The 13754-nt window shown below is 41.8% G+C and overlaps 1 protein-coding gene across 1 annotated transcript; it reads left to right on the top strand.

The window, feature by feature from the left end:
- Window positions 1-2534: 2534 nt before the first annotated feature.
- LOC310763255 (lysosomal acid lipase/cholesteryl ester hydrolase-like) lies at window positions 2535-12966 on the top strand (the record flags this gene model as incomplete). The annotated part of the gene is made up of 9 exons (XM_083615140.1): window positions 2535-2636; window positions 4592-4709; window positions 6047-6245; window positions 6918-7027; window positions 7582-7718; window positions 7932-8078; window positions 8748-8873; window positions 11094-11159; window positions 12733-12966. 9 exons carry the CDS (start codon window positions 2535-2537, stop codon window positions 12964-12966), a joined length of 1239 nt encoding a protein of 412 aa, XP_083471266.1.
- Window positions 12967-13754: the final 788 nt, after the last annotated feature.

The raw sequence follows: 13754 nt of genomic DNA, 5'->3' as shown, positions 1-13754 counted from the left end.
GTGATATAGTCTTTATCTTGCCATTTTTCAAATTGTACTCTTAATGAAAATATAACTGATTGCTAATTATCATAAGGCTCAATCCTGTAGATGTCAAATCTCAATGAACGAATAATGCTTAATATAATGTCATAGATGTTTAAGCCCCAAGGAAATTTGCAGAATTAAAGCACTTCACACTGTGAGATTTACAGTGGAATCCTATGCATGTCTCTACATAGAAGTAAGCTCCCTTGAGTTCAGTGGAGCTTGCTTCTAGGTAAGTGTATGTAGCATTGAATCTTTTTGCTTGCTAACCTGTAATCACCTGTAAGTCCCATTGAACCTAGAAGGACTTACTTTTGAGTACAAAAAACTGCATGTACTTTTTTAAAGACTGATTTAAAGAAAGCAGCTGGAAATACATTGTTTGGGCTTCCAGGGCGTTGTTTGGGCTTCCGGAAAAGAATATGGGGAAATTCTCATGCAATTTTGTATTTTTATAAATAAAATTAAGTAATCTTTAAAGAGTATTGCTATACCAGCCTCTCACAAAATATAAGGGCAATGTACAGCCACATAAAAACACTGAAAAGCAATACAATGCAATCATTAAAATAATTCCTTATGCCTGTGTTGTTGTATGTTACACTGCAAAATGATAGGATCTTCTAGAAATATTTTTTTGGGGAACAGATGAAGTCCCACAATTGGAGTACTTGAATGAATGTCCTATTGTGAAGTGCAAATATGATAATTGGATTTAGTCCTGCAAGAATTTGTACAGTGAACTTTTGCTCAGGCCCATTGTCTTATTTTATAAATTTTGGGGTACATATTTGTGTTCTGGATGAAATTCAATATCTATCATTCACCCCATATTTGCCTTTATTCTAATGTTTCTATTAGTTGCCAAGCAACATTAAGAGATTTCAGATTATGGTGTTTCCACCATATGGAACAACAGTGGACCTAGCTAGACATGGCATTAATTACATGAGAAACAATTGTAACATGGTTTTAAAAGTTTTGAAAGCAGGAAGTGGGTTGTCATTTGACACCACAGCATCTTGGGAGGGGGTTTGAAGCCTTCCCAGTCAAAATCTTGGTGGAAATTACCCTCCACCTCCCTTTTGGCAATTGGCACCAACAAAGAAGATCCTATTGGACATGAGAAGTGGCAGGAGATTGGTCACTGGCCTAGGGAATTCTACTAAAAAAGTAGAAATAAAATAAAGTGTTGTTGTTGTTTTTTTGGTGTCATGTACTAGGCAAGATTTTTCTCACATCCCATTGAAGTGAAATGCAGTTTGCATCATGATTTTGGGTACTATGTTTTCTCCTCACTGTCGTTCTCAGGAATGTGCAGTCCTCTTATTAATTGGTGAAGTGATGGCAAATCAGTGGCACACAGATAATTTTGGCAGTAGTTGGTTAATTCTAGAGCTGTAACTAACGTTTCCAAATTCGGAATGTGAATTTTGTATCACACCAAGTGTTGATACCAAAATTTGATTTTTGACAAGCTGGAAAAAAAAATCACTTTATTACACTGCGTGCCCAGGCAGAGACCCCCCAACCCCAGATGACACCCAGGGGGAATAATGACACATGTAATGGGATTAAAACTGGCTACAACTTTATTAAACTTTTAGATGTGGGAAGACCTTGGCTTAGGCATTGGGCATTTATCCCTCGCAGTCCCCAGGCACATCTGGGACACATCAGGGTTAACCAATCTATCTGGGGATTGGGCTAGCTCTGAATGACGTATGTTTAAGCAGCGAGCCCGCCCCCCATTTCACTGCAACACAGGGGAGTGCACTGACAACCTTTCAGCGTATTGCCAGTGACTCCCCTCAACACAGCCCATTTAATGGGGAACCCTGGTTTTGAACCCTCAGGGGGGGGTGTCACCACTTCATGCCCCCCCCCATTGAGGGAAGGCCTTCTGCTCAAGGCCTGAAGTTGTGACGTTTTGCTATGGGGAAGGTGAAACCTGCCAATGTGGTGAAAATTCCTTTAACAGAAACCATTGCAAGTCCGTAGCAGTGTCTGCATACCTGTAAAGAAGAGGTTAACCTGCAATAAAAGGCCTAAACAAAGTGAGGGTAGGGTAGGTGAAACTCTGGAGCTGACTGAGAGTTCCTAGGTAGGCTCCACCTCCTTATATGCTTAAAGAGTAAACCCTACCCTTACTTGGTCTGCTCCTCTGGCTCCACCTCCCCAGTCACGATTGGTTATTTAAACAGAGGTTTGCTGGAACCTCAAGGTTCATGACTTGGGGAGGTGGTCCAGGAGTGCTCTGCTGGGAGTCATGTAGGATCGGGGGTGCTGCACTCAGGTATGCAAAGGGTGCCCTCCGTTTGATGTAGAGTGCGGCCATTCTACTCTGGCATCTATCAAATATTGCCAAATACCAATTGCCACTGTACATCTGCTGTCTCATAAGGTCTCCATATGTCAAATGCAAATGTAAAAACCTTTAAGAATATTGCAATACATTGATATTGTATTTCTTTGAAACTACTGGTATTTCTTTACCCAGGCCTACAATGTGGCTCATTTTGGTAGTGGCCTGCTTAATCCAAGAGGCTTCCGCTGCAGAAGAAGTTATAAGTGGGAGACATTTGAATCCTCAAGAATTTATGACTGTCGTAAGTTGCTTATTCAAATGCATTTCCTGCAGAATTTCAGATCCTGTGTGGGTTATCCCAAAGAAACGGATTATTCATTTGCAAGTGTTTGACACAAACCATCTTTTCTGGTTAGGTGAATGACTGAATCGGGCTAATTTATGCCCTGCTGAAAGTTCAGAGGGCCTAGCTTAATGTAAATGTTGACTTTGAGCCTGCCTGTGTTTACAGGAGATTATTACCTGAAGACAAACATGAGTCCATTATGAAAAACTTGGCATACATCTTATGTATTTCTCTGTGCTGGTTTACCACACAAATTAAGCAATTTGCCTTAAAGTAGCACAGAATGATTCTTCTTTGGCTGTTTTGCACCAGCATGGAGAAAACCAGAGGCAATCAGCATGCTGGGCCACTGCACACAAAAATATTGGCCAAATGTTGATTGATGCTGTTAGGACAAAGACAGCCAAAATGGATTCCAATTCCCATCAGTTCTAGCTGGCATGGCTAATGATCAGAGAAGATGGGGGTTGTAGTTCAAAAATAAAATAAAATTGGAGGGTACTACATTGCCTATCCCTTTGTTAGATGGAATTAAAACCAGCCTCTTTGACAGCTCTAATGTGTGAACTGGGCTTTAGCTTTGAGCTTTTTGGTGCTTACTCTTTCTACACTTGCCCTCTTGTGTTGCTGTTAGGGGACTCCTTTCTCACAAGAGCTGAATGTGGGCCTACCAGGACGAAGGTGGAGGAAGGTCCTAGCGTATTTCTCAGAATCTGCTCCTGTATTCATTGAATACATGAAAGTGTCCCTATGAGCACCTCTCTGAACTTTGCCAAAGCTAATCCCTGCTCTGCTGAACTCCTAATGTACACCCATATGGAAGGAAACAAGTCTAGAATCAGGAAATGTTGAGGATCAGAGCTTTTTTCCAGCAGGAACTCACCGGAACTCAGTTCCTGCACCTCTCAGCTGGGCACCATTGCCACTCATGGTGAGGTCCAGCACTTCTTTCTCTAGAAAAATAGCACTGTTGAGACTGGTGGCAATATTTAGCAATTAGATTAGGGAGCCTGGGAAACTGGCGCCTGGGAATTTTTAAAAATTTAATAGGAAATGCCTGGGATTTTGTCTGTTCCCTGGATTTGTACTTCTTGGCAATGCTAAATTAGATAGAACCATAGCACCACAGAGTTGTAAGGGACCATTGAGATAATCCAACCTAATCCAAACCCCCTGCTTGATGCAACAAATCCAGAGCTATAGCACACCCCCTGCTTAAAGATCACCAGCAAGAGAGGTGACACTCCCCTTCTTGATAATTGCTTCTGTTCTTGAATATTGTAAGCCATCTTGAGACCTGATGGGTACTAAATTGAAAACAACAGCAACAACAGCTGAAGCCTGTAAATCTAATTCTGCCCTCTGTGGCAGCAGAGAACATGTTCTTTCCCTCTTCTCTGGTAACCCTTCAGTGCTTTTGAATCTTCAAAGCCTTTCAAATGTGCTATTTCATTATTTCAAGAAACAACCCTTACTGAAACCTTGTGAAGTGTGTTAGTATTACTGCCTGCTAACTGCTGATACAAAAACCTGATGCTGAGAGCTACCTAGTGGCCTGTGATTAACTAGGCATTTTCTAGTTCAGTGAAGATAACACAGTTCTCAAAATTAACTTCTTGAATCAAATTAGAAAGTGCTTTTTTTGTTTTTAGATTTGTTCACTTTTATGTTCTTGTTTTAAGAAAGCTAAAAGCAGGGGTGGGAAACCTGTTGGTTCTGCAGATGCTGGACTCAACAACCTCAGTCAGCCTGGTCCCTGGGCAAGAATTATGCAAGTTGCAGTCCACCCACCCACATGTGAATGGTGCCTGTGGCTTAGGGGCTGGCTCATAAAGTTATTTATCTTGGCTATGCATATATGCCTTGGGGTGTGGGATGGGGTCATGATTTCTTTTCCTCCCAATCTGCAGAATGAAGTCATTCAATACTGGGGATACCCCAGTGAAGAGCATGAAATTCTGACAGAGGATGGCTATTACTTACAAGCAAACAGAATTCCTTGCGGAATGAACAGTTCTGGCAAGACAGGTAATTTTGGAATGTAACAGCTGTGTATTTGGATTCATATAATACCTTAACTTTCTTTTTTGTAAGGTCCCAGCAAAAGCTATAATTAATAAATAAATAAGCTAAACTGTCCCTGTTCACTAGGGAGAATTCCTGTCTTCTCAAACCTTACCTTGTTAAAAACTGTTTCATTTATTTTATTGTATGGCCTTCTGGATCAACAATGCTCACTCCTTTGTCATGCTGAATAAAATGGGGGTAGTCAAAATCACACTCTGCTGTGGATTACAACTCCCATCATCTCTGACCATTGGCTATGCTGACTGGGGCCCAATGGAGATGGAAGCCAAAACATCTGGAGAGCACCAGGTTGGCTATCTCATCTTAAGATTGATTATAGCCGCATGTACTTATCCTGGAATGAAAGAGAAATGAGTTGCTTCCTGTTTAAATATTACACGATATTCACTTTCTGAGTGGATGCGCATGGGGTCGGGCTATAAACATTCATTCATTTAGACATGCTTAAGATCAAAACAAATGTTTACTAACATATCCTGATTCTGAAGCCAGGCTATAGCTGAGTAATCTCTGAAAGACATCAGCAGCAGTGTCTAATGTGATAGGTGGGGCAGAGGTTGTAGGATCGTGAGGGGGGAATAGTGGTCCTTGGTATATGACAACATCCCTCTTTTTATCTGTGAAATGTTGTTGTTGTTTAGTCGTTTAGTCATGTCCGACTCTTCGTGACCCCATGGACCAGAACACGCCAGGCACTCCTGTCTTCCACCGCCTCCGGCAGTTTGGTCAGGCTCATGTTTGTAGCTTCAAGAATACTGTCCAACCATCTTGTCCTCTGTCGTCCCCTTCTCCTTGTGCCCTCCATCTTTCCCAACATCAGGGTCTTTTCCAGGGAGTCTTCTCTTCTCATGAGGTGGCCAAAGTATTGGAGCCTCAGCTTCACGATCTGTCCTTCCAGTGAACACTCAGGGCTGATTTCCTTAAGAATGGATACGTTCGATCTTCTTGCAGTCCATGGGACTCTCAAGAGTCTCCTCCAGCGCCATAATTCAAAAGCATCAATTCTTCGGCCTTCTTGATGGTCCAGCTCTCACTTCCATACATCACTACTGGGAAAACCATGGCTTTAACTGTGAAATGTTAGGTGGTGCAAAAGAATTACAGGAACAAGTAACCATGTCTAGCCTAGAAAAAGTGACATTTGTTCAGTAACTCTGGAAGTTCAGGTGTATCCTGCTGGAGTCATCACTACAAAGTATCACAGTGGGCAGGTTTGATTCTCCAGTATAAGGCAGAGAGCTCACCCCCAGATTATATTTCTTTGCTTTCTTTTCCAGGACCTAAGCCCGTTGTTTTACTAGTACATGGCTTGCTTGCTGAAGGTAGGTGCTGGATTGCCAATCTTCCCAACAACAGCCTGGGATTCTTCCTAGCAGATGCTGGCTATGATGTTTGGATAATAAATACTAGAGGGAGCAGCTGGTCTAGAAGACACAAGACCCTGTCAATTGACCAAGAAGAATTTTGGAATTTCAGGTATGTTAAAAGGACATTTTGGAGCTTAGACAAGAAGTACGCTTTTCCTGAGTGCTGTCCTTGACATACATCTATAGCAATCTTATCTTGTAGGGAAAGCACTTCACTCTTGGACAGGGCTTTGAAGCATGGCAGAAGATGTTCCAATTGAGGTCTTGTAGCAATATATATGACTCTGCATAACTCTGTACTGTTAACCCCTTAGCAATTTCTACACTACTCCCATGTTACATGCAATATAATTGTATACACAATACAAATAAAAGAGCCAAGCCCTATGAGTGGTACTGTTTTTCTATGCATAATTTTATAAATATTAATACCTAAGTTGCATGTATTGTTGTATGTGTTTATGCACTGATTGCTTTAGGAAATCTGGCATGTATATGCATATGATATCTGTATATTATTACACATATAACCCCAGTTACTTAAGATTAAGCCCCACTGAACTTACTTTGAATTGACATGGTTAGTAGTATGCTGTTAGATGTTTACCTTAAAAAGGAAGGGGAAGAGTAACATGGAAGGTCTACAGGTTTCCCCATCCTTGTTTTACACTGTGGCAGTTGTTTGTCTAAGCGAGAAAGAGGTTCTTCCAGGATCTTCTGTTTCTGCATCTAAGCGTAGGTGGGCAATACAACAACTGTGTTTTGTATGTCTGTATTTCAGTTTTCATGAAATAGCAATATACGATATTCCAGCAACTATAGACTTCATCCTAAAGAAAACTAGGCAAGAAAAATTATATTATATTGGCCATTCCCAAGGTGGGACACTAGGTAAGTTATGATCAAGTTATTGAAACGTATTTCATCCTTGTATCCTTCATTAATTGGGTTGGGACTAGAAGTTGAATATACAGTACTGGGTCTCTAGGAAGACTCATCCACTGAAACTAAGGTGAACCCTTCTGTTGCTGAATCCTGCATGTATGCTTTATTGCAAATAGTTTGCAACTCAGGGACAGCATAAAGAGCCACTTACACACTAGAAAGAGATAATTGCTTAAGGTGAAAGCCAGTTAGGGTTGCTCTGCTGATTAAAAGCATCTATTTGTGGAACAGAATCACAAACTGGTGTGGAAGTATGGAAAACTGAATTTTGGACTGGAAAAATTAGGAAGAGAGAGAATCTGAAATTGACCAATTGGTGAATCCCTAGTGTAAGCCCCACTGCATTCTGTAGGACTTCTGAGTAGCCAGGAAAGGAGTGCACTGTTAAGGATTCATAGGGACAGAAGAACAATGCAAATATTGTTTCCCACCCCAATGCACTGTCCCAAATACTTACGGCTCCCATTTATGGAATACTTTGGGGTTGCTGTTTTTTGCAGGTTTTATTACCTTTTCCATCATTCCTCAGCTTGCTCCGAAAATCAGTCTCTACCTGTCATTTGCTCCTGGCTACACATTGGTAAACAGCAAAGGACTTTTCTATAAACTTTTGGTAATTCCTGATGGACTCAGAAGAGTAAGTATTTCTTATATGATTTAATTACAGTGGACTCTGAACAGTTTTGAGTGTTGGGTGATTCCCCTTTGTCCAATTTGTAAGTGAGCTGGATAAAAGAAGGGATCTCCAAACACTCATCCATTTTTGTGTTATGACTGTGATAAAGAGCTAAAGGTAATTAGACATGCTTCTAAGCAGATTCAGAATTATTTGTGCATTTTTGTATTTCAGCTTATATGGGGCAATAAAGAATACTGTCTTCTTAGCAAGCAATTGAAAGCCCTCACTGCCAAGATATGCAGCTACCCAGTTATAGACAAATGGTGCCTCCGGTTCCTTTCCCTTGGGGTGGGATTTAACGAGAAAAACTTTAATGTGGTAGGTGCTTTCTCTTTATATCTTTTGACAAAAGATATAACTAAAGAAAAAGAGAAGTGAACTTCTACACATGAATACAATATGGAGCAGCAGCAGCAGCAGCAGCAGCACTATAGCAGCCCAGCACACACTAAACAATTGTTTTCATGTTATATTTTGCATATTGAATTCTAATAAAGAACCTGGGCCCTGAAGTCTGCAGGGGGGAGGTCAGCTTGAAGTTTTGATGATGAGTGTGGCCCATTGGGTGAGCCTTCTCTATAGTGTACCCCAAGTTGCAGAGCGCCCTCCATTTAGATGAGATTTCTCTGTATGTTTAAAGTTGCTATTGAATATTTATAGGATGGTGCTCTGCAACATAAAATAAGCTATGCAAGATGTTATTTGTAGAGTATAAGATCAGAACAGAAAGCATATGGGTATCATATTAAGCACTGGGTCACGAAGAGTCGGACACGACTAAATGACTAAACAACAACAACAAATAGTGCTGGTTCATGATACAGTGTTGCCCCTAACCAGTCATGGAAGACAATTAGGAATGAAAAAACCCAGGTGGAGGTTGCTACACAAAAGCCTCACTGGAAGAGAGCACAATAAGAGAGACTGTGGAATGTGTTTGCTGTTTTCATACAACTTAAGGCAGGACATCTTAACTTGTTTTTCCAGAGTCGAGCAGACGTGTATGTTGGAATCTTTCCTGATTTTTCTTCTGTCAAAGCAGTGGACCACTGGAGCCAGGTAGATTTTGATAACTGTCTTCAGAGCAGTGCCAAAGCCTTAGTCCAAAGTCTGGTATTTGGACTGAATGTGCCATTTAGAGTATGTTTTTATTAATAATCAAGTGGGCAGGGCATACCTTCCAAATGTCCCAATTTTCCAGGGACAGTCCCTGAATTGCGAAAGCTATTCCTGCTTCAGATTTGATCCTGGGATGTCCCTCATTCCCCCACCAGTGCTGCCACCACCAAACTTGGGGAGGTGGATAAGCAAGTGGTTGTACCGAGTGGCAGTGGCTGCGGCTGAGAGGGAGCATCCTGGTGTCTCTCCACGGTCACTACAGCCAGCCTCCTACCATGGGCAGCTCGTAGCAGCTGCTGGAGAGCAGAGAAGAGGAAGAGGGGCGGCCACCATTGCGGCCCAGCCTTGTGTGAAGTGCCTGCTCTGAGGGGCAGGCAGAGGGCAGGGCTTGGAGCAGAGCACACGGGTTCATCCCCCCATCTACATCTAATCTCACCCCTTTCAAAAACTTACCATATTTTTTGCTCTATAAGACTCACTTTTTCCCTCCTAAAAAGTAAGGGGAATTGTGTGTGCGTCTTACGGAGCGAATGCAGGCTGCGCAGCTATCCCAGAAGCCAGAACAGCAAGAGGGATTGCTGCTTTCACTGCGCAACGATCCCTCTTGCTGTTCTGCCTTCTGAGATTCAGAATATTTTTTTCTTGTTTTCCTCCTCCAAAAACTAGGTGCGTCTTGTGGTCTGGTGCGTCTTATAGAGCGAAAAATACGGTATATTTTAATGTATATTTTTCTTTTTGTGAATTTACCAAAGAATAAAATAAAATAAAATTAGAATGAAGGGATTTTCTCAGTGCACGGGAGGGCATGTGTACTGCATCCCATCGGTGCAGTGCTGGCACTCATTTTTCTCCTGGTAGGAAATGCTCTGCGGTGGCGGGGAAGGGCCAAAAAAATGGGGTGTCAAGGAGGGTCAGTTGAGTGAGAAATGCCCCTATTTTCATCTGAGGAATGTTGGAAGGTATGCTAGGTTGGTTAGTGGAGTCCTTAGTTATACATATACTACACCCAGTGTGTTTTTTTGGGGGGGAGCAGGGGTACGTGTACCCCTAAACATTCTGTGTTGCCCCGACTGACTGACGGACCAACATGCCAGCTGTCTCTTCAGTAGCAGCGTGGACTGGAGCTCTATCATTCTCCTTACCGGTGCCCGGGGAGGGGAGTCAGGGGTGGCAATGGTGGTGGCAACGGTCTCCTCCTCCTCCTCTTCCTCCTCCTCCTCATGCCGGGCTACAGCCAGCCAGCTAGCACTCTGCCCTTCTCTCTCAAGCCGACTCTGCTGTGGGCCTTTCCGTACTCTCAGTGCCACCTCCTCAAATCCCCTCGTCTATGGGTTGGGAAGGTGTTGGGGGACAGGAAGGGGGCTGAGGGGGAGGGGGAGCAGCCAAAATGAGAGTTCTCCTAAATTTTTTTTTTTTTTTTAGAAAAAAAGCACTGATTACACCAATATTTAAAGATCAGCACAGGCCCTAGACAACTTGGGACTAGGATACCTTTATATGCCCTCAAAAGATTGCTAAGGTTTTCAGCAGAGGCCTACTGGCTATACCATGATCAGTGGCGTAGCGTGGGTTGTCAGCACCCGGGGCAAGGCAAGTAATTTGAGCCCCTAACCCGTGGATTTGCGCCCCCTAACCCATGGATTTGCGCCCCCTAACCCTAACCCCCAGATGTTGCGCCCGGTGCGGCCGGCCCCCCCTGCACCCCCCACACTACGCCACTGACCATGATAAATGGAATGCCAACTTGTGACATCAAGGAAGTGATATTCACCCTCTGGAGTATGCTCCACACGCCACTTTCCTGGTGGAAACAATAGTTACAATAGTACAGTAGTAAAATAGTTTGGCTTTTATTTATATATGTTAATTGTTTTATTGTTTTAGTTTATGATAAATATTTCTATCTATTTATCATCTATCTATCTATCTATCTATCTATCTATCTATCTATCTATCATCATCTATCTTTCTATGTAAACCACTTAGGGATCATGTATATTTAGTGATATAAAATATTATATATTAATTCCTTAAATAAATTAAATATTTTTACACATATTTTTTAAGGGGCTTCACTATTTTAAGCAAGAGGTTTCATAAATATTGCATGAGGAGGAATTCTAGCAATTCACATCACCTGAATTTGTATTAGCACATGACTATGTTTCAAAATTAAATTTTTCAAACTCTACATAATTCTTGTCCTTCTTCTAGGTCACTAGGACGCATAAATTTAGATTTTTTGACTATGGATGCAGGAACAAAGTTGTATACAATATGGTAAGGAAAAGGATGAGTTTGGGTTCTGTTTTAAAATTCCGCGTTAAAAAAAATGCTGTAATGTTTGAATTCTTGCACACTTCCTTCAGGGACTCTTAAAGACTGAGAGAACATCAAAGAAGTACACAGAATTATGGGTTGGATCCAACACTGTGCACACAGAGTTCCACTTGCATAATTAGGGATCCCCTACCTCTGCTCTGGGGCCTCTCTCAATCCTTGGCACAGATTTTGAGAGTGTGCTGCTTGGCAGAAGTTCAGTAGTGCATGCAGAGGTCTATAGCACAAACAGATCTGCAGGGCTGGATACGATCCAATGGTTTTATTTGTATGGAAGCAAACAGACAAATAACAAATATGCATTCCAGTCTGGATCCTGACCTTTGCTTCTTTTAATTTCCTTACTAGATGTCCGTCTACTTTCTTAAAAAAAACAGCAGGACCCCATCATATTTCTTCTTGAGTAATCAGCTCTTTCATTTTTAATATTGCAACATGTTTTCACATGCATAAGTACATGGTACCTTGGGTTACATACGCTTCAGGTTACACACTCCACTAAGCCAGAAATAGTGCTTCAGGTTAAGAACTTTGCTTCAGGATAAGAACAGAAATCAGGCTCCGGCGGTTCGGCGGCAGCAGGAGGCCCCATTAGCTAAAGTGGTGCTTCAGGTTAAGAACAGTTTCAGGTTAAGTACGGACCTCCAGAACAAATTAAGTACTTAACCTGAGGTACCACTGTACTCTACTTTTTCATTCTATACCCCCCATGATGGTTATTCTCATTAATGTCTTTAGAATTCTTTTCATCTTGTCGGCATCATCATTTTAACTGTGATGTGTTCACTAAATAGTCCTTATCTGTGGGAATCAACAGAGATTCTTGTACCATTTGTTAAGAAGTTGTTTTTCCTACTGGGGAGCAAAGATGGTCAGCTTAACATGAGAACTTTTGTTGAATTTAGCATGTATAAATTATTGTGTGAATCTGATTGGCAGTCTTAGCATGGTGCCCTCTGCACATTAGAGAAATCATTTTCTCTTCTCAACATTAAAATGCTAGAATTTCCTAAATAAAGGAGTCAGTAAAATTTCGTAATGTTCTTCCTCAGGTTGTAGCAAACTATTGTAGGATATTATTAACTGTCACTAAGTAAATGTTGATCAAATATGAAATATGTAAATTAAATTCCTGCATTGATATCCATTTTTGCTATTACATGTTTATGGGATTGTCACTCCACACATTCCTTTCTGATCTTGATTCACATGATCCGGAGCATAATATTATACATTAGAGTAATTAATCTTCAACTACCAAATTAATGGATCTGCAAAAATGTACTTCATGTAACTAACATTTTAACACAGGAGGTTTTGCTATGTATTACTGGCCCAGGAAAAACATGCAAGTACTAAAGAGGGGTAAATGCATAAAGGGAAAAATAATAGTTTTTCCGATGCCATACATCCCAGAACACTGAAGGTTCAGAATGAGGAAATGTCAGAAAGGTACGAAAATATGACAGTGTCATCACTGAAACCTATTTCTGTTTTATTTTTCACCCCCCAGACCACACCCCCATTTTATAAAATAGAATGCATGGAAGTGCCAACAGCTTTGTGGAGTGGAGGACAGGACATTATGGAAGATGTAAAGGATATTCAACTCTTAATCCCTCGAATCCCTCATTTAGTTTTTTACAAGAATATCCCCGATTGGCAGCATCTGGATTATATCTTCGGTCTCGATGCTCCAAAGCAGCTATACCCTGACGTGCTTAAACTGATGCAGAAGTTCAAATAAATTCTGTATTTAAAGTATATGTTTCCTAGTATAACTAATAGTTGCTGATAGACTTACTTGAAGTGTACATTCTCTCTCTGATTATCCCTACCCACCTGCTTGTTTACACTCTCAAATAAGTTCAATAAGAAGGAGGTTGAGAAGCTGAAATGTGTTCAGAGGAGGGCAACCAAGATGAACAAGGGTCAAGAAACCAATCCTGATGAGGAACAGTTGAAGAGTCTGGGTATGTTTAGCCTGGAAAAGGAATGATAGGTAAAGGGTAAAAGGACCCCTAACCATTAGGTCCAGTCGTGACCGACTCTGGGGTTGCGGCGCTCATCTCGCTTTATTGGCCGAGGGAGCCAGCGTACAGCTTCCGGGTCATGTGGCCAGCATGACTAAGCCGCTTCTGGCGAACCAGAGCAGCACACAGAAACACCGTTTACCTTCCCGCCTGAGTGGTACCTATTTATCTACTTGCACTTTGAAGTGCTTTCGAACTGCTAGGTTGGCAGGAGCAGGGACCGAGCAACGGGAACTCACCCCGTCGCGGGGATTCGTACCGCCGACCTTCTGATTGGCAAGTCCTAGGCTCTGTGGTTTAACCCACAGCGCCACCCACGTCCCAAAAAGGAATGATCGCCATCTTCAAATATCTTAAGGTCTATTACATGGAAGAGGGAACCATCTTGTTTTCACCTGCTCTGGAGGGTAGGACTCAAACTAATGGCTTCAAGTTACAAGAAGGGAGAATCCAGCTAAATATTAGGAAGAACTTTCTGACAATAACAGCTGTTCAACAGTGG

The sequence above is a fragment of the Podarcis filfolensis genome (genome assembly GCF_964270895.1).
Source record: "Podarcis filfolensis genome assembly, chromosome: 5".
Classification (NCBI taxonomy): domain Eukaryota; kingdom Metazoa; phylum Chordata; class Lepidosauria; order Squamata; family Lacertidae; genus Podarcis; species Podarcis filfolensis.
This window is presented reverse-complemented; position numbering and strand designations above follow the sequence as displayed.